At 43.2% G+C, this 20,669-nt stretch overlaps 7 protein-coding genes across 29 annotated transcripts in view; all 7 read left to right on the top strand.

Annotated features, from left to right (window-relative positions):
• The window catches only part of LOC139606386 (protocadherin gamma-C5-like), a 276,343-nt gene that overhangs the window by 131,807 nt on the left and 123,867 nt on the right, over positions 1-20,669 (top strand). The window lies entirely within an intron of this gene.
• LOC139606398 (protocadherin beta-11-like) lies at positions 1,270-3,774 on the top strand. The gene has a single exon (XM_071458579.1). It carries the CDS (start codon positions 1,270-1,272, stop codon positions 3,751-3,753), a length of 2,484 nt encoding a protein of 827 aa, XP_071314680.1. The 3' UTR covers positions 3,754-3,774.
• Positions 4,623-7,112, top strand: LOC139606402 (protocadherin gamma-A10-like). The gene has a single exon (XM_071458585.1). It carries the CDS (start codon positions 4,637-4,639, stop codon positions 7,106-7,108), a length of 2,472 nt encoding a protein of 823 aa, XP_071314686.1. The 5' UTR covers positions 4,623-4,636; the 3' UTR covers positions 7,109-7,112.
• Positions 7,881-10,343, top strand: LOC139606405 (protocadherin gamma-A7-like). Its single transcript, XM_071458588.1, has 2 exons — positions 7,881-8,282; positions 9,567-10,343. The coding sequence occupies exons 1-2, from the start codon at positions 7,881-7,883 to the stop codon at positions 10,341-10,343; spliced, it is 1,179 nt and encodes a 392-aa protein (XP_071314689.1).
• On the top strand, positions 11,041-13,493 carry LOC139606413 (protocadherin gamma-A1-like). The gene has a single exon (XM_071458597.1). It carries the CDS (start codon positions 11,043-11,045, stop codon positions 13,485-13,487), a length of 2,445 nt encoding a protein of 814 aa, XP_071314698.1. The 5' UTR covers positions 11,041-11,042; the 3' UTR covers positions 13,488-13,493.
• LOC139606409 (protocadherin beta-4-like) lies at positions 14,338-16,811 on the top strand. Its single transcript, XM_071458593.1, has 2 exons — positions 14,338-14,736; positions 16,021-16,811. The coding sequence occupies exons 1-2, from the start codon at positions 14,350-14,352 to the stop codon at positions 16,795-16,797; spliced, it is 1,164 nt and encodes a 387-aa protein (XP_071314694.1). The 5' UTR covers positions 14,338-14,349; the 3' UTR covers positions 16,798-16,811.
• On the top strand, positions 17,725-20,185 carry LOC139606406 (protocadherin gamma-A2-like). The gene has a single exon (XM_071458589.1). It carries the CDS (start codon positions 17,725-17,727, stop codon positions 20,182-20,184), a length of 2,460 nt encoding a protein of 819 aa, XP_071314690.1. The 3' UTR covers position 20,185.

Below are 20,669 nucleotides of genomic sequence, written 5' to 3'. Positions count from 1 at the left end.
TTTTTATGTCTTTAAGCCGGAAGTCGTGATGATACAAACACATGTAGCCGGGTGAACTAGGGTTACAGTGCTTTTTGTGTATATGTTGGGTGATAAGGGAGTAAATGTTATTGTCACTTTAAGACCAGCGACTGCAAATCTCGCGAGAACTCGGAAGTCCCATGATACCTGACAGACCCGCGAAATGTTGTGGACACTTAAGCTAGCGACTGCTGTGGTGTGTAATTGTCAACTGTGAGGATGGAAACATACTGAAAAACGGCGAATCACAGAGTGAACAATTAGCAGAGTCAGTCGAGTGTTACAGAGCTAACAAGCTGGTGTGTGACGAGTAAACGCACTTTGTCAGTGGGAGCATATGGTCAGGTGCGTGTGTGAGCTGTCTCCATTCCGCTGAGTGGCGGATCGGCGTAAGTGACACAATGAATGATAAAAGTCCTTGTTATGGCGTCTTATGTTGTTGATTTTACTAAAAAGTGTGATTTTGTATATTGATGCACATTACAGAGGGGCGAAAGAGGAGTGTTTTATGCTGTGTGAATCGAGGCTGTATACTATTCACTGGACGTGAGTGAGTTTATGATTTACATGTTCAAAAGAAGTTATTTAAGTTCGTGTAGGATCAGTTGTAATAATATGTTTGAATGCTGAAAATATATGTTTCTGTTTATTTACGTAATTTCACTGTAAAGGATGGGGTTCGTGATGTGACTGAGTGTCTTATTTTCTGTTTATGTAGGAAAGCAGCCACTACTGTTGTTTGTCTGTGTTTAGTGAAGGTTAAAGTTCACAAAATCAACTTTGCTGAGAGGGAAAGCAGTGTTTTGGTTTCTTATTTTTTTATTTGAATTTGTTTCATACCACCCTCAAAATTATAAAATTAATGCTGTGTTCTGGCTGAGAACAGTCGGGGAATAAAATAACCCACGAAAAATATTTCTTTGTGTCTGGTCCTCTCTTATGACCTGGCCACACACACATTTATCATGTTTCCTTGCCTTGAATACTTTCTTCATTGTACTTTCAAACTGATTGGTGTTCACATTTTGGACTCTAAGTGACGCTGTTGAACAAGAATATAATGTGTTCCCATCATCTCTCTGTGTTACGTTTCGGGGACGTTCTTTGTAAGCTCCCATTGAAGTAGGCTTAGAGGCACCATCCGGAAACGTGCGCTATACATCTCGGAAAAGAAAGGCTTTTGGATTTTAGTGGCTCCCCTTTCTCTAACATATGAACAAAGGGTTGATGTAGCTGGATTCAGTTCGGATGATCTCGGTTCTTTCTCATCGGAAAATGTCCCTCTCTGACATGGCGTATCAGCAACCACTCTGCAAATGGCGTTTGTATTTCGGACCTCGGCGGGTAATGGTTATTTTTTTGCTTTACTTGTTCAATGTGGTGGCTGGTCAGATCCGCTACTCAATACCAGAGGAGATGAAGAAGGGCTCTCTCATTGGTAATGTAGCTCAGGATCTCGGTTTGGATCTGAAGAGGCTCCGTTCTGGCCGGGCCCGTATCGTGACCGGAGAAAACATCCAGTACACCGAGCTGAAGACAGACAAAGGGATTCTAGTCGTGAATGAAAGAATAGACCGAGAGCAACTGTGCGGGGACATAACACCGTGCAGCTTCAGCTTTGAAATAATTTTAGAAAACCCTATGGAGCTACACCACATAACGATTGAAGTGCTGGATGTGAATGATCATCCGCCCGTGTTCAAGAAGTCAGATATTATGTTAGACATAAGCGAGTCCGCTAACGTCGGGGCGCGATTTGTGCTGGATAATGCAGAGGATCCTGATGTTGGCGTCAATGGCCTGCAAAATTATGTTTTAACCTCAAACGACAATTTCGTTTTAAAGCAGCATTTAAATCCAGACGGGAGTAAATATGCAGAGATGGTGCTTCAGAAGCAGTTAGACAGAGAGGAGGCTCCCAGTCTCTCCTTAAAGCTTATTGCAGTAGATGGCGGAAATCCACAGAGATCTGGTACAGTGAATATAAACATACTAGTTTTAGATGCCAATGACAACGCACCCGTTTTTAACCAGTCTGTTTACAAGGCCACGGTGATAGAAAACGCAGCAAAGGGCACTCATATCGTCACTGTTAATGCTACAGACGCAGATAGTGGATCGAACGGTTACATCACATTTTCAATTTCAAACGTGAAGAGCAATATAGCTGACTTGTTGTCCATTGATCAAGTCTCTGGTGTGTTGTCTGTTTCAGGCGCAATAGATTTTGAAAAAGATAAAAAATTTGAACTCAGGATTGATGCAAAGGATCAGGGAGGTTTAACGGATTCTAGTAAAGTGATAATTGAAGTAACTGATGTGAATGACAACGCCCCTACTATCAGCGTCATGTCATTCACTAGTCCTGTGTCAGAGGACTCCCCTCCTGGTACAACTATTGGCATTATAAATGTTAAAGACCTCGATTCAGGCGATAACGGACAAGTCAGTTGTAGAATAGAACAAAATGCACCTTTCAAGATTAAATCCAATTTAAGAAATTACTATACATTGGTAACAGATGCTGTATTAGATCGTGAAAGTGTTTCAGACTATAACATCACTGTCGTTGCGACAGATGCAGGAATGCCTCCTCTCTCAACAAAAAGAACCTTTCATTTAAAGGTCTCTGATGTGAACGATAATTCTCCGGTGTTTTCACAAGGTGTTTACAACGCGTTTATTGCGGAGAATAACTCTCCAGGCGTTTCCCTTCTCACTGTCATGGCAAAAGATCCTGATGAGAACCAAAACGCCCGAATTTCATATATTCTGGAGGATACTAATATCGGTGGCTCTCCAGTTTCTGAGTATGTTTCTGTTAATGCAGAAAGCGGAGTGATCCATGCAGTGCGCTCATTTGATTATGAACAAATTAAACAGCTGGTTTTCGTTATCAAAGCTCAGGATGGAGGCTCTCCTCCACTCAGTGGTAATGTGACAGTGAAAGTACTGATCCAGGACCAGAACGACAACCCTCCTCAGGTTCTGTACCCAGTCCAGACTGGCGGCTCTCTGGTGGCTGAAATGGTGCCTCGGTCAGCAGATGTGGGCTATCTGGTGACTAAAGTGGTGGCTGTTGATGTGGACTCTGGACAGAATGCCTGGCTCTCCTATAAACTGCAGAAAGCCACAGACAGGGCGCTGTTTGAAGTGGGCTTACAGAATGGAGAAATAAGAACTATCCGCCAAGTGACTGATAAAGATGCAGTGAAACAGAGACTGACTGTTATAGTGGAGGACAACGGGCAGCCCTCTCGTTCAGCTACAGTCATTGTGAACGTGGCGGTGGCGGACAGCTTCCCTGAAGTGCTGTCGGAGTTCACTGACTTTACCCACGACAAGGAGTACAATGACAACCTGACTTTTTACTTAGTGTTGGCTCTGGCTGTAATCTCCTTCCTCTTCATCACGTGTTTAGTGGTTATTATATCAGTGAAAATCTACAGATGGAGACAGTCTCGCATCCTGTATCACTCCAGTCTCCCTGTGATTCCATATTATCCTCCACGTTACTCAGACACTTTGGGGACAGGGACTCTCCAACACGTGTACAATTACGAGGTGTGCAGGACGACTGACTCCAGAAAGAGTGACTGTAAGTTCGGCAGAGCTGGTAGTCAAAACGTGCTGATAATGGACCCCAGCTCTACAGGGACGATGCAGCGGATACAGAGTGAAAAGAGCATCCTGGATGAACCTGACTCTCCACTAGAGGTTAGTTTAGTCTAATCCCCTGACTAAATCTCTGGTGTTTTGTACCCTAAATCCCGAATTTACATTTTAGAATTTGCAATCCCTTTTTATTGTGTATATTATTTTTTTTGTTGTTTTGTATGTAAAATGATAAATGAAGTGAACTGACCAATAGCAAAACCAGTAATGTGTGTATGTCCAGCAGCAATCACATGGTTCACTTTGTGTAAACTGAATGTGACTCTTCCATATTCAGACAAACAACGTGATAATACTGAGCAGAGTTTCGTTACTATTTCGTTTTGTGTCAGTGTTTTAGTTTGATCTTTAACACCTTTGGCTCATACTTGTCCTTTCACTGCATTCGTGATGCTTCTTGTTTCAGTACCACAGACAGCGATATTCCTTCACTTTTTTCCTTTTCCTTTCCTTTTTTTTTTTTTTACCTGTTATAGTCATCTTTTGCTTTTTGAATGTCATCTAATATTTCTAACAGTACAACATTTGATTGAATGTCATTGCAGTATCTGTAATTTCTACTGTTGTTTCAATTGACTCCGTCCCCTCACCATCACACAAATGCAGTAATAGTAAACTTTTGAGCACTAAGTTCATAAATGCGCCTTTTACTTAAGGTGAGGAGTAAGGAGTTCAGGTTTTGAACTCTAAGTGACGCTGTTGGTCAGCAAAACGATTTTAGTGTTCACAGCCAGCCTACCATTCCCCCTCCCTCTGTAGTTTGTCATGACAGCGTAGATATAGTCCTTCATGTGAGGACAGGGCGTGAAGAGCCGATTTTTTAATATAGGAGGAGCGCATTGCTTTCAAACACCAGTACAGTTTTTAAGGAGGAGTACAAGCTCATTTCCATTTTTTCTAAGTGGGGACACTTCATTCCTCAGGATCTACTGTTTCTGTTATGGCAACCCGAGACCAAATCTACCTTCGGAGTGTAAGATGGCGATTGTTTTGTACGTTACAATGGAAAGTGGGATTTCTAATTTTGCTTACTTCTGTGGGTGATAGGGTGGCTGGCCAGATTCGTTATTCTATCCAAGAGGAGATGAAAAGGGGCTCCGTTATTGGCAGTGTAGCACAGGACCTTGGTCTTCGTCTGGAAAGGCTCCGTTCCGGTCGGGCCCGCATCGTCAGTGGAGAAAACATGCAGTACACTGAGCTGAAGACAGACAAAGGGATTCTTGTCGTGAACGAGAGAATAGACCGAGAGCAGCTTTGCGGAGATGTGACACCGTGCAGTCTCAGCTTCGAAATGATTTTAGAAAATCCAATCGAACTTCATCGTGTCACTGTGGAAATTCTGGATATAAATGATAACGCCCCTTTCTTTCCAAATAAAGACATCCAGTTTGAAATGAGCGAGTCTGCCACGGCTGGAGCAAAATTTCCCGTTGAAAGCGCAGTTGATCCCGACGTTGGACTAAACGCGTTGCAAAATTACATTCTGTCTCCGAATAATTATTTCATTCTGAAACAACATGCAAATCCAGACGGCAGTAAATACGCTGAACTGGTGCTCCAAAAGCCATTAGACAGAGAAGAACACGCCAGTCTCACTCTAAAAGTAATAGCAGTAGACGGCGGAAACCCGCAGAGATCTGGTACTGTGAATATAAATGTATCTGTTTTAGATGCAAACGATAACGAGCCTGTATTCAACCAGTCAGTCTACAGGGCCGTGGTCGTGGAAAATGCGCCAAAAGGTACTTACATTACAACAGTTAACGCTACTGATGCAGACATTGGCACTAACGGAGAAGTAATATTCAGTTTTTCAAAAATAAAAGGCAGCACGGTTGATATGTTTAGTATCGATGAAAACACAGGTGTCATATCTGTTGCCGGACTCATTGACTTTGAAAGAGAGAAAAAATATGAGCTCAGGTTAGAGGCAAGGGATCGAGGTGGTTTGACAGGGACCAGTAAAGTCGTAATTGATGTCACAGACGTCAACGACAATGTTCCGGTTATAAATATCATGTCATTTTCTAACACTGTATCAGAAGATGCCCCTCTCGGCACAACAATAGCCGTCATCAATGTCAAAGACGCTGACTCAGAGAAAAATGGACAAATAAAATGTGTGATAGACAAAACGCTTCCTTTTCAAATCCAGTCGTCATTAACGAACTACTATAATCTAGTGGCTGATCAGCATTTTGATAGAGAGACTACATCTGAATACGACATTGAAATAATAGCCATCGATTCCGGTGCTCCTCCTCTTTCTAGCTCTGTCACATTACAACTTAGAATCTCTGACGTAAACGACAACGGCCCGTTGTTCGACAAAAACTCATATTCAGCTTCCGTCGCAGAGAATAATTCCCCTGGGGTGTCCATCACCACTGTCAGTGCGCAGGACTCTGACTGGAGTCAAAACGCGAGAATCTCCTATTTCCTGGAGGACACACAAATTAACGGGGATCCAGTTTCTAACTATGTGTCCATAAACTCTGAAACTGGGGTTTTGCATGCGGTGCGCTCATTTGATTATGAACAAATTAAAGAGCTTCAGCTGACTGTGAAAGCTCAGGATGGAGGCTCTCCTCCACTCAGTAGTAATGTGAGTGTGAAAGTACTGATCCAGGACCAGAACGACAACCCTCCTCAGGTTCTGTACCCAGTCCAGACTGGCGGCTCTCTGGTGGCTGAAATGGTGCCTCGGTCAGCAGATGTGGGCTATCTGGTGACTAAAGTGGTGGCTGTTGATGTGGACTCTGGACAGAATGCCTGGCTCTCCTATAAACTGCAGAAAGCCACAGACAGGGCGCTGTTTGAAGTGGGCTTACAGAATGGAGAAATAAGAACTATCCGCCAAGTGACTGATAAAGATGCAGTGAAACAGAGACTGACTGTTATAGTGGAGGACAACGGGCAGCCCTCTCGTTCAGCTACAGTCATTGTGAATGTGGCGGTGGCGGACAGCTTCCCTGAAGTGCTGTCGGAGTTCACTGACTTTACCCACGACAAGGAGTACAATGACAACCTGACTTTTTACTTAGTGTTGGCTCTGGCTGTGGTCTCCTTCCTCTTCATCACGTGTTTAGTGGTTATTATATCAGTGAAAATCTACAGATGGAGACAGTCTCGCATCCTGTATCACTCCAGTCTCCCTGTGATTCCATATTATCCTCCACGTTACTCAGACACTTTGGGGACAGGGACTCTCCAACACGTGTACAATTACGAGGTGTGCAGGACGACTGACTCCAGAAAGAGTGACTGTAAGTTCGGCAGAGCTGGTAGTCAAAACGTGTTGATAATGGACCCCAGTTCTACAGGGACGATGCAGCGGATACAGAGTGAAAAGAGCATCCTGGATGAACCAGACTCTCCTCTAGAGGTGAGTTTTTTGATCCTTCGTTCTTGACAAACTTGCAGTGCATCAGTTATGGTGTATTTTTAGATTGCAGATATTACTTATTTTTTATGGTTTGTCTCACTGTCTGTTTAGTGGGTATCTTCAGTACTACTAGTAATGGACAGCTCCTTTCAGAGTTGTGCCAGTTCCTTGAAGTGAGAGGGAATTAGCAAGGCAGATGAACACTCTGCTGCTATTACCTGCTACTAATCTGTAATGTTTTCTGTACTGCATGGGGTGCTTTTGTCTGTTGTCATTAGAAAATATGCTCTGACTTTGTGAATTGAGCTAAGCTATTTCAGGAGGGAGAAAGCAAATGCAATACTACCACAGTACTGGTACTGTGGTAGTATTGCATTAGTAGGAGTGTTTTCAGTTAACAGCAACGTGTCCTGTGGCTGCAGATGCATTTTGCTGTCCCACTTTGTTTCTGTCGTTGAAACAGAATGCACACTTCTAGATCCTTTAAACGTTTACTGCTCCCCACACACTGAACTGCTTTTCAGAGACGAGTATTTTCCCGCTTTGTTTTTTGACAGCACTTGTTATTTTCATATCGGACTCTAAGGGCCGCTGTTGGCCTTCTAAGCATGTGTAAAGCTTTGGAAATGCAGTTACACCTCCAATCCTCCTCTTAGTGTACCGTGGAGAGCAGGGCAGTCGGTCCTTATTTTCACCATTGATTTTTCGACTGACGATTTTGTTGTCACTCTGTGGATTATACACACACGAACAGAAGGACTGGACGGGGTTATTGGCAGGTTGTTTGCACCATACTTTAATGTGGAGTTGGACGGATTGCTTCGGGAATATGGCTCTTATTAGCAGTGAAACCAGGATTAAATGGCAAGTACAGGCCTTCATCCTTGTTTTTCTTATTGAGGCGACAGTCTGCCAGATCCGCTACTCTGTCCCCGAGGAGATGAGAAAGGGCTCTTTTGTGGGAAATGTGGCTGAAGATTTGGGAATCGACGCTAAAAGACTGAAATCAGGCGGTGCACGAATTGTTAGCGGTGATAGCAGCGAGTATATTAGGCTGGATGTAGACAAAGGGATTCTGGTCGTGGGAGAAAGAATAGATAGAGAGCAGCTCTGCGGGCAGACATCGCCCTGCAGCTTGAATTTTGAAATGATTATGACGAATCCAATGCAACTACATAGCGTCGTAGTGGAAGTGTTGGATGTTAATGATAATGCACCTGTATTTCATGAGAAAGAAATGCATGTAGAAATACTAGAATCTGCTCTTCCGGGAACCGAAATATTACAAGTGAGTGCCACCGACACTGATGTTGGTATCAACGCTTTAAATGGCTATACGTTACACCCAACCACACATTTTAATATTAAGGTCTTGTCCAGCCCAAACGGTCATAAATATGCACAGTTGTATCTTTCTAACGCGTTAGATCGGGAGAAAGAAGAAAAGCTGCTTCTCACTCTAACTGCTGTGGATGGGGGTGAACCACAGCGATCAGGGACACTAAAAATACACGTCACTGTCAGAGACACAAATGACAATGCTCCAGTTTTTACGCAATCAATTTTCAAGGCGTCTGTTAAAGAAAATGTTCCAAAGGGGACATTAGTTGTGAGGTTGAGCGCAACAGATGCAGATGAAGGGATGAATGGACGTGTTACATACCACTTTAATCACATGTCAAGTAATGTTGCTGAGCTATTTCTTCTGGATGAAGACAGCGGCGATTTAACTGTAAACGGTGTGATTGATTATGAAGAGAATAAATTATATGAGATCGGTGTGCAGGCAAAAGATCAAGGTGGACAAAGCACATCAACAAATGTAATAATTGAAGTGACGGATGTAAATGACAATGCACCTGTGATAACACTAACCTCGTTTTCTAGTGCCATCGCCGAGGATTCTCCTAGTGGAACTACTGTAGCCATCATAAACGTTAAAGATCTAGATTCAGGCAAAAATGGCAAAGTGGGCTGTTCAGTTAACGGCAATATCCCGTTCACAATCCACTCATCCCTTAAGAATTATTACACTCTGGTAACAAACGGTGTCCTTGACAGGGAGAGTAATCCTGATTATAATATCACTTTCACGGCTGTGGATGAAGGTAGCCCACCACTCTCAACGAACAAAACAATAACACTTCGAGTCTCCGACGTCAACGATAATGCCCCCATATTTGAGCAGAATTATTATGAAGCTAATATAATGGAGAATAATTCCCCCGGATTGTCTGTGTTTGCCGTGAAAGCAGGCGACTCTGACTCAGGGCAGAACGCACGAGTGTCTTACCTGCTTATTGATACTCAGTTAAATGGTAACCCCATATCCACTTACATATCTGTTAATGCAGAAAGTGGAGTCATACAGGCGGTTCGATCATTTGACTATGAGCAAATCAAAACAATAAATATTTTAGTAAAAGCACAGGATGGAGGTTCCCCACCTCTAAGCAGCAATACAACCGTCAAATTAAACATCCAGGACCAGAACGACAACCCTCCTCAGGTTCTGTACCCAGTCCAGACTGGCGGCTCTCTGGTGGCTGAAATGGTGCCTCGGTCAGCAGATGTGGGCTATCTGGTGACTAAAGTGGTGGCTGTTGATGTGGACTCTGGACAGAATGCCTGGCTCTCCTATAAACTGCAGAAAGCCACAGACAGGGCGCTGTTTGAAGTGGGCTTACAGAATGGAGAAATAAGAACTATCCGCCAAGTGACTGATAAAGATGCAGTGAAACAGAGACTGACTGTTATAGTGGAGGACAACGGGCAGCCCTCTCGTTCAGCTACAGTCATTGTGAACGTAGCGGTGGCGGACAGCTTCCCTGAAGTGCTGTCGGAGTTCACTGACTTTACCCACGACAAGGAGTACAATGACAACCTGACTTTTTACTTGGTGTTGGCTCTGGCTGTGGTCTCCTTCCTCTTCATCACGTGTTTAGTGGTTATTATATCAGTGAAAATCTACAGATGGAGACAGTCTCGCATCCTGTATCACTCCAGTCTCCCTGTGATTCCATATTATCCTCCACGTTACTCAGACACTTTGGGGACAGGGACTCTCCAACACGTGTACAATTACGAGGTGTGCAGGACAACTGACTCCAGAAAGAGTGACTGTAAGTTCGGCAGAGCTGGTAGTCAAAACGTGCTGATAATGGACCCCAGTTCTACAGGGACGATGCAGCGGATACAGAGTGAAAAGAGCATCCTGGATGAACCAGACTCTCCACTAGAGGTGAGGCCTATGGCATATTGATTTTCACCCATTATCATGTTTGTGCTTTTTCAGAGGTCATACAAAACAGTGCGTGCCCCCTGGGCTCACATATAACTGGTAACCCAAGAGGCATTTTCAGAACCACAACTCAGGGACAGCTCCCCTGGCAGGACGTCCTTTTTAAACTAATGCCCAATTCACTTTGAAAGCGGGGCCAAGTGTTGAAGTTTTAGTTGCCCAGCCAATGTCATTGTTTACGAGAACTGTCATAGATATATTTTCACATAGCCTAATTAAGGCTCAATACCATTTGGTCCAATGCAAATCAATGCATCTCCATGGACACAAAATCATCGGTTATAATTAATGACAAATATGTGATCAAAAGTGGTCATTTTCTGTTTTGGTTTCGATTAACAATGTTTGGTCTTCTACAGATAGTGATTGGCAAAGACACTTTTATTGTCTGCTTTTGGTCATGATATTCATGCTTTGGACAGTAAGGGACGCTGTTGGTCAGTGAAACGAGTATTCAGAGCTGAGTCAGTGGAGGCAGAGCCCTCATCTTCTCATTTAGTCAGGAGAGAAAACAAACTGTGGGCTTCACAGGCAGGACTGCGACCACAAATTCATTCGGAGCAAGGACTTTAAAATCTGAGGATTACTTGATGCAACCGCCTTTGTTTTTTACGGATTTTGTACAACAGGCCGTTGGTAATACGTTTTCTTATTTGTGCAATGGCGTTTGAAAACTCTCCTCCTTCGTGCGTGAAATGGCGTTTGTGTTGCAGCTCAGTATGGTCGTTTCTGCTGTTCCTGTGGTCTCTTAGTCACATCGTGTCGGGCCAAATCAGGTATACAATTCCTGAGGAGCTGAAAAAGGGATCACTTATTGGTAACGTGGCTCAAGACCTTGGTTTGGATGTGCAAAGGCTCCGTTCTGGTCGCGCCCGTATCGTGACCGGACAAACCATCCAATACGCCGAGCTGAAAACAGACAAAGGCATTCTAGTCGTGAATGAGAGAATAGACCGAGAGCAGCTTTGTGGAGACGTAACACCATGCAGCTTCAGCTTTGAGGTAATTTTAGAAAATCCTATGGAGTTGCACCGAATAACAGTGGAAATAATTGACATAAATGACAATGCCCCGACATTTAGAAAAGATGAAATCAAATTTGAAATAAGCGAATTAGCCACACTGGGATCACGGTTTTTATTAGCCAGTGCCGAAGACGCAGATGTGGGCAGTAACGGTCTGCAGAAATACATACTGACTACCAATGACATATTTGGTTTGAAGCAACACTCAAGTCCAGATGGTCGAAAATATGCAGAGATGATCTTACAAAAGCCACTAGACAGAGAAAGCGAACCAAGAATATCACTGAAGCTCATCGCTGTTGACGGTGGAACTCCGCATAGATCTGGTACAGTAAATATAGATATCACAGTGCTCGATGTTAATGATAATCCTCCCATTTTTAACCAGTCTCTCTACAGGGCTACTGTCTCGGAAAATGCATTAAAGGGCACCTATATCACGACAGTGAATGCAAGCGATGCAGATAGTGGATCAAATGGTCTCGTCACATATAAATTTTCAAATATGAAAGAGCAGCTGGCTGACATATTTCATTTAGACGAAATCACGGGAACTATAACACTTGTAGGACAGGTAGATTATGAAAAAGATAAGAAATATGAAATTATGATTGAAGCTATGGACCAAGGAGGTCTGACAGATTCAAGTAAGGTGCTAATTGAGATTGTAGACGTCAATGATAATGCACCTATCATAAATGTGATGTCATTCTCCAGCCCTGTGCCGGAGGATTCTGCCCCGGGCACCACAGTTGCGATAATTAATGTGATTGACGCAGACTCGGAACAAAATGGTCAGATTATTTGTAAAACAGACAGCAACCTCCCATTTAAAATAAAATCAACATTGACTAATTACTATGCATTAGTAACAGACTCGGCGTTTGACAGAGAAGTTGTACCAGAGTATAACATAACTGTAAGGGCTGCCGATTCAGGATCGCCGTCCCTGTCAACCACAACAATATTACATCTGAGAATCTCTGATGTGAATGACAATGCCCCATTATTTGATAAAACTACTTACGTTGCTCACGTCACGGAAAACAATTCCCCTGGAGTGTCCATATTTTCCGTCAGCGCACGGGACATTGACTGGAATCAAAATGCTAGAATTTCGTACTTTCTTGAAGAAACACAGATCAATGGTAGTCCAACCTCGTCTTACGTCTCCATAAACAGTGAAACTGGAGCTATTAATGCGATACGATCATTTGATTATGAGCAGATTAAACAGCTTCAGCTAGTAGTCAAAGCTCAGGATGGAGGCTCTCCTCCACTCAGTAGCAATGTGAGTGTGAAAATACTGATCCAGGACCAGAACGACAACCCTCCTCAGGTTCTGTACCCAGTCCAGACTGGTGGCTCTCTGGTGGCTGAAATGGTGCCTCGATCAGCAGATGTGGGCTATCTGGTGACTAAAGTGGTGGCTGTTGATGTGGACTCTGGACAGAATGCCTGGCTCTCCTATAAACTGCAGAAAGCCACAGACAGGGCGCTGTTTGAAGTGGGCTTACAGAATGGAGAAATAAGAACTATCCGCCAAGTGACTGATAAAGATGCAGTGAAACAGAGACTGACTGTTATAGTGGAGGACAACGGGCAGCCCTCTCGTTCAGCTACAGTCATTGTGAACGTGGCGGTGGCGGACAGCTTCCCTGAAGTGCTGTCGGAGTTCACTGACTTTACCCACGACAAGGAGTACAATGACAACCTGACTTTTTACTTAGTGTTGGCTCTGGCTGTGGTCTCCTTCCTCTTCATCACGTGTTTAGTGGTTATTATATCAGTGAAAATCTACAGATGGAGACAGTCTCGCATCCTGTATCACTCCAGTCTCCCTGTGATTCCATATTATCCTCCACGTTACTCAGACACTTTGGGGACAGGGACTCTCCAACACGTGTACAATTACGAGGTGTGCAGGACGACTGACTCCAGAAAGAGTGACTGTAAGTTCGGCAGAGCTGGTAGTCAAAACGTGCTGATAATGGACCCCAGTTCTACAGGGACGATGCAGCGGATACAGAGTGAAAAGAGCATCCTGGATGAACCAGACTCTCCTCTAGAGGTTAGTTAAATGATGTATCTTCCTCTCTGTGCCGTCATTTCTTTCAGTGTGTAGTTAAATTCATTGGGAGCTGTTGCCCGCCATACCTAGTTTTTCAGCACCATGGACAGCATCTCACTTTACATATTAGATAACATGCTCTTGTATTCAGTCACATTTCACTTGCATATTAGCCTAGTTTTACTTAATTTCATTGTGTGTCGAAGCAGACAGTTAACGTGCTTGTGTTGTGCAGAGTGAATATGCTTAGTACTGACAATCAAAACTCCTCCTTTCACTGACACTTCTCTAGAATTTTGCCGACTAAAATGTGCACATTTCTCGTTGTAGTTACTATTCTTCTTTTACCTTTATATTAACCTCTGCAATGTTGCACGGCTCCATACAATGAGACGTGTTTGGTATAAACACTGCTATAAATCGCTGGCTCTCTGACTATGGTTTGATTTGATTATATGAAGTGTTTGATTTGATGTTACACTGTGGTTTCAGGTTATTCATCTATTAATTTCCACTTTCGTATTCTTGTCGGTTCACACAATAGATTGCATGGATTTTTTTTTTTTTTTTGACTGGTTCTTTCCTCCGTTTGGACTCTAAGAGACGCTGTTGATCAGTAAAACAGAGTCTAGTGTTGTTAAGACTTTGATAGAGGAGAGAAAGGGGAGGGGATAAAAACACTGTCATCATACAAGGAGACATTCGACGGAAATACTCTCGGGCTGAAACAGCCCTTTTTTTTGTTTGATAATGACCGACAGATTTTGCTCGTCAGAAATGCGGCACTACTGAACTGGAGTGTAGCTTGCGTCTGTATGTGTGGCTGAAGAATTTAATTGACTTGCACATATCGGATTTTACTCTTAACGACATGATGATACGTCAGGACCGATGCGGAAAATGGCTGTTGTGTTGGACATTTACATGGCAACTGTTCATGTTTTACTTCATGATTTCCACCATCAATGGCCAGATCCGCTATTCAATACCGGAGGAAATGAAGAAAGGCTCTCTGATCGGTAATGCAGCACAAGATCTAGGTCTGGATCTGAAAAGGCTCCGTTCTGGTCGGGCCCGCATCGTCACCGGAGAAAAGAACCAGTACACTGAGCTGAAAACAGACAAAGGGATTCTAGTCGTGAATGAGAGAATAGACCGAGAAGAGCTTTGTGGAGACGTAACACCGTGCAGCTTCAGCGTTGAAATTATTTTAGAAAGCCCAATTGAACTGCACAGGGTAACAGTAGAAATATTAGACGTGAATGACCATGCACCAGCTTTCAAAAATAATGTAATTAATCTAGAAATTAGCGAATCTGCAACAATAGGATCGCATTTCGATTTAGAAAGCGCATATGACCCCGATGCAGGGACCCACAGTTTGCAAAATTATGTTTTATCCCCTAATGATAATTTCGTTCTGAAACAGCAGTCCAACGCAGACGGAATCAAATTCGCTGTAATGGTTTTACAGAAGCCATTAGACAGAGAGTTGAACCCACACCTCTCTTTAAAGCTGATAGCAGTAGACGGAGGAAGTCCACATCGATCTGGTACCGTAAATATCGAGATCACTGTTCTTGATGCCAATGATAATTCTCCTGTATTTAATCAATCACTGTACACTGCCACTGTGACAGAAAATGCAGCCATAGGCACCTATATAACCACTGTGAATGCATCAGATGCCGACAGTGGGTCTAATGGGTTGGTAACATATGCTTTTTCGAATATAAAGGGAAAGTCTGGGGAAATATTTGAAATTGACAGTTTCTCTGGAAAAATAACTGTTGCTGAAAATATTGATTTTGAAAAAGATAAAAAATACGAAATAAGAGTAATTGCCAAAGACCAGGGTGGCCTAAGTGACGCAACCAAAGTTGTCATTGAGGTCACTGACGTAAATGATAATGCACCGGTTATAAATATAATGTCATTCACCAGTCTGATTTCAGAGGATGTCCCTCCAGGCACGACGATTGCTGTTTTTAATGTTAAAGATGCTGACTCTGAAAGAAATGGTCAGATAACATGCTCAGTAGATTCTAATCTCCCCTTTAAAATCCAATCATCTTTGACTAATTATTACAATTTGCTGTCAGATGCAGCTTTTGATCGTGAATCCAAACCAGAATACAACATAACCATAACTGCAACTGATTCTGGATCACCTCCACTGTCTACTAAAGCAGCCCTGCTTCTAAAAATTTCTGATGTAAACGATAATTCTCCAGTCTTTACTAAACCGAATTATTGTGCCTATATCAATGAAAATAACGCCCCTGGGTTGTCAATATTCAGTGTGAGCGCACAAGACTCTGACTGGAATCAAAACGCAAGACTTTCGTACTTTCTGGAGGACACACAGGTCAGTGGCAACCCAGTTTCTTCTTATGTGTCCATAAACTCTGAAACTGGAGTTATACATGCAGTGTGCTCATTTGATTATGAACAGATCAAGCAGCTTGTATTCACAGTCAAAGCTCAGGATGGAGGCTCTCCTCCACTCAGTAGTAATGTGACAGTGAAAATACTGATCCAGGACCAGAACGACAACTCTCCTCAGGTCCTGTACCCAGTCCAGACTGGTGGCTCTCTGGTGGCTGAAATGGTGCCTCGGTCAGCAGATGTGGGCTATCTGGTGACTAAAGTGGTGGCTGTTGATGTGGACTCTGGACAGAATGCCTGGCTCTCCTATCAACTGCAGAAAGCCACAGACAGGGCGCTGTTTGAAGTGGGCTTACAGAATGGAGAAATAAGAACTATCCGCCAAGTGACTGATAAAGATGCAGTGAAACAGAGACTGACTGTTATAGTGGAGGACAACGGGCAGCCCTCTCGTTCAGCTACAGTCATTGTGAATGTGGCGGTGGCGGACAGCTTCCCTGAAGTGCTGTCGGAGTTCACTGACTTTACCCACGACAAGGAGTACAATGACAACCTGACTTTTTACTTAGTGTTGGCTCTGGCTGTGGTCTCCTTCCTCTTCGTCACGTGTTTAGTGGTTATTATATCAGTGAAAATCTACAGATGGAGACAGTCTCGCATCCTGTATCACTCCAGTCTCCCTGTGATTCCATATTATCCTCCACGTTACTCAGACACTTTGGGAACAGGGACTCTCCAACACGTGTACAATTATGAGGTGTGCAGGACGACTGACTCCAGAAAGAGTGACTGTAAGTTCGGCAGAGCTGGTAGTCAAAACGTGCTGATAATGGACCCCAGTTCTACAGGGACGATGCAGCGGATACAGAGTGAAAAGAGCATCCTGGATGAACCAGACTCTCCACTAGAGGTTGGCTTTGTCTTTCTATAAAGTTGTATGAATCTCCACTTCATTGTAATTCTCTGCTAGATATGCAATTTGATGCCAGTCAGTTGCTTATGATTTTATATCAGTTATTCAGCAGTTTAAAAAAAAAAAAATCATCTTTGCATTTGCTATTTTACGGATGTAAACCAGAGTGATATGTGTACCTAAAGTGACACTGAATTTGATCTGCGACGCTCTAATTACTTGGCAAAATAAGATCCTCATTAGACGTTTATTATTATTATATTGTTGTTGTTGTTGTTGTTGTATTACATTCACTGTAAATCATCTGAATTAAGGTCACATACAGAGAGTCACACTTGAAATTTGAAAGGGCTGTGTACTCTCATTGTCTCTGCCTTTCCTGTGTCTGTCAGCACCATGGACAGCGCAAAATTTACCAGACTTTGCTCTTCCCATTCGTATGGTTGGCTTCTTCTGTGTGTCTGTGTTTTTGCACCTTTGTGTGTGCCTGCATGTCTTTGTGTAAAACAGGAGTGCATAAAATTTGTTCTTATATGGATACAGCACAATATCACATTTTATTACAGCAAGTAAAATCTATTTTTGTTTGTAATTAACGAGTTTGAATGCGTATTATATAGGGAAAAACAAACAAACGAGCAAAAAACAAACAAAAAAAAAAAAACAAAACAGGAAGATCTGCGTGATGTGTAGTTCAGTACATTCAACTCACAGCGACGCTGTTGACCAGTCTGCTGATATTTCAGAGCTCATTGCAGCTGTACCTCCCCCATCATCTCGAAGTGTTACGGAGAAAGAGAAAAAAACATGATCGAAAAGGCACAGCTTGGAACAAGGAGATTGTCCATCACGGTGATACGAAGCGAATTTTCAGCACTCGTGGGAGTGTGGATTCCGGATAATTTTACTCACGGTTCTCTCCAACGGATTTGATACCATTGTTTAATGTACGGGAGAATGTCGGACATAACAATGACACGGCAAGTGGGCCTACTGTTATTTCTGTCGTTTGTTTCCCCCAGGTCTGTTTTGGGGCAGGTTAGCTATTCCATTCCCGAGGAAATGGCGAAAGGATCTTTGGTCGGTAACATAGCACAAGATTTAGGTTTAGATGTAAAACGGCTGAAATCAGGGAAAGCTCGTATATATACCGGAGAAAGTAAAGAATTCATCGAGTTAAATAAAGAAAGAGGAGTCCTTGTAATCAAAGAGCGGATAGACAGAGAGGAGCTCTGCGGACAGACGACGCCCTGTTCTCTTGATTTTCAAATCATTATGGAGAACCCAATGCAATTCTATAGCGTCACAGTCGAGATCACTGACATTAATGACAACTCTCCGGTTTTTAAAAACAGTGAAATGAAATTTGACATTAGTGAGACGGTGCAAATCGGATCGAAATTTGTCTTAGAAAAGGCCGTTGATGTCGATGTGGGTATTAATGGGCTCCGGAGCTATTCGCTAAGCTCAAGTGACACGTTCATTTTAAACCCGTATAAAATAGGTCGCAGTAGAAATGTTGAGATGGTTTTGAAGAAGCATCTTGACCGAGAGAAACAGGAGCGGTTGTCTTTAGTATTAACTGCTACAGATGGTGGCGACCCACAGCTCTCTGGAACGATGCAAATTGTGATTACTGTGCTGGACGCAAACGACAATGCACCTGTTTGTACTCAAACAGAGTATAAGACTAATGTGAAAGAAAACTCGTTAAAAGGAGCTGTTCTAACCACTGTGAGCGCTTCTGATGCAGATGAAGGTCTGCACGGACACATACAATATTCACTTACTAATGTTCCTGAGGGCGCACTTGAACTTTTTCACGTAGATAAGGAAAGTGGCGTGGTTATGTTAATGGGGAAACTTGACTATGAGAAATTTAGGCATTATGAGATAGACGTTCAAGCATCAGATGAAGGCGGTAACTCGGACGTATGTAAAGTTATAATAGAGGTGCTGGACACAAACGATAACCCACCAGCTATCAACATTATGTCGACGTCATCCAGCATATCTGAGGATGTTAAGCCAGGCACGGTTCTGACAATGATGAACATTCAGGATCCAGATTCAAATGAAAATGGCAAAGTTCACTGCGCTCTAAGTGAAAATATTCATTTTGCGATCATGTCAACGTCAAATAATTTCTTTACCTTGGTGACAGACAGTGAATTAGACAGAGAAACAGCCTCTGAGTATAATATAACAGTCACCTGCTCTGATGAAGGAGTGCCCTCCCTCTCCAGCAGCGTCACTCTCACCTTACAGATCTCTGATGTGAATGACAACGCTCCTGTCTTTGAGAGGAGCTCATATGAGGCCTACATTGTAGAAAACAACACACCAGGCCTCTCTATATTCACAGTGAAAGCCAGAGACGCTGACTGGAACCAGAATGCCCGTGTTTCTTACATACTGGAGGACTCCTCTGTTAACGGAGTGCCAGTCTCCTCATATGTGTCCATTAGTGCTGATAGTGGAGTCATCCATGCAGTGCGCTCTTTTGACTATGAGCAGATCAAAGATTTCCAGTTCCGCGTCAAAGCTCAGGATGGAGGCTCTCCTCCACTCAGTAGCAACGTGACTGTGAAAATACTGATCCAGGACCAGAACGACAACCCTCCTCAGGTCCTGTACCCAGTCCAGACTGGCGGCTCTCTGGTGGCTGAAATGGTGCCTCGGTCAGCAGATGTGGGCTATCTGGTGACTAAAGTGGTGGCTGTTGATGTGGACTCTGGACAGAATGCCTGGCTCTCCTATAAACTGCAGAAAGCCACAGACAGGGCGCTGTTTGAAGTGGGCTTACAGAATGGCGAAATAAGAACTATCCGCCAAGTGACTGATAAAGATGCAGTGAAACAGAGACTGACTGTTATAGTGGAGGACAACGGGCAGCCCTCCCGTTCAGCTACAGTCATTGTGAATGTGGCGGTGGCGGACAGCTTCCCTGAAGTGCTGTCGGAGTTCACTGACTTTACCCACGACAAGGAGTACAATGACAACCTGACTTTTTACTTAGTGTTGGCTCTGGCTGTGGTCTCCTTCCTCTTCATCACGTGTTTAGTGGTTATTATATCAGTGAAAATCTACAGATGGAGACAGTCTCGCATCCTGTATCACTCCAGTCTCCCTGTGATTCCATATTATCCTCCACGTTACTCAGACACTTTGGGGACAGGGACTCTCCAACACGTGTACAATTACGAGGTGTGCAGGACGACTGACTCCAGAAAGAGTGACTGTAAGTTCGGCAGAGCTGGTAGTCAAAACGTGCTGATAATGGACCCCAGTTCTACAGGGACGATGCAGCGGATACAGAGTGAAAAGAGCATCCTGGATGAACCGGACTCTCCACTTGAGGTTAGAAATGTTTCCACTTTGGTTATGTCAGAGTTGCACATTTAAACATGTCTCTAACAATTTAATTTCAGTGGAGGAGACCAGACACAATCACAGAGTTAAGTTTTTTCCACAACTAATGACGTAAACAATGTAGAACTACACTTGTTCAGTTAAATTTTCCAATGATTCAATTTAGGTAGTTTAACTTTCGAACTTGTTGAACAGTTTGATAGCGGAGTTTAACGTGAATTTGGGAAAATCATTTTTTAAACCCCTGGTTACCCTTACATATTTGTGTTTCACTTGTTGTATTACTTAAACACGGGATATCATATGTTTTTCGCTGTAACTCGTTGCCCAGTATTTGAAATGTGGCGTTTTCAAAAGGAAGTATTTTTTTTCCCTAAATCAGCACCACGGACAGCGTCTCAGCACGCCTCACTTCTTGGTCAGTGTTTTCTTGTTTGGAGACAAGTTATTGTTTGAATGTCAACCTGTGTTTGGTTTAACAAAGTCCTTCCACAACACAGTTTTATCTGTTCTCAGTG

Source organism: Trachinotus anak, unplaced genomic scaffold, assembly GCF_046630095.1.
Source record: "Trachinotus anak isolate AG129_WGS33_773 ecotype Australia unplaced genomic scaffold, CSIRO_AGI_Tana_v1 ptg000021l, whole genome shotgun sequence".
Taxonomy (NCBI): Eukaryota; Metazoa; Chordata; class Actinopteri; order Carangiformes; family Carangidae; genus Trachinotus; species Trachinotus anak.
The sequence above is the reverse complement of the archived record's forward strand: the minus strand, read 5'-3'. Positions and strand labels throughout refer to the sequence as shown.

Coding starts and splice junctions, on each gene's coding strand:
- LOC139606398 (XM_071458579.1), top strand. CDS start 1,270: ATGATCTCGGTTCTTTCTCATCGGAAAATGTCCCTCTCTGACATGGCG.
- LOC139606413 (XM_071458597.1), top strand. CDS start 11,043: ATGGCGTTTGAAAACTCTCCTCCTTCGTGCGTGAAATGGCGTTTGTGT.
- LOC139606409 (XM_071458593.1), top strand. CDS start 14,350: ATGATGATACGTCAGGACCGATGCGGAAAATGGCTGTTGTGTTGGACA. Junction 14,737..16,020: donor TAACAGTAGAAATATTAGAC/GTGAATGACCAT, acceptor ATACTGATCCAG/GACCAGAACGACAACTCTCC.
- LOC139606405 (XM_071458588.1), top strand. CDS start 7,881: ATGTGGAGTTGGACGGATTGCTTCGGGAATATGGCTCTTATTAGCAGT. Junction 8,283..9,566: donor TCGTAGTGGAAGTGTTGGAT/GTTAATGATAAT, acceptor TTAAACATCCAG/GACCAGAACGACAACCCTCC.
- LOC139606402 (XM_071458585.1), top strand. CDS start 4,637: ATGGCAACCCGAGACCAAATCTACCTTCGGAGTGTAAGATGGCGATTG.
- LOC139606406 (XM_071458589.1), top strand. CDS start 17,725: ATGTACGGGAGAATGTCGGACATAACAATGACACGGCAAGTGGGCCTA.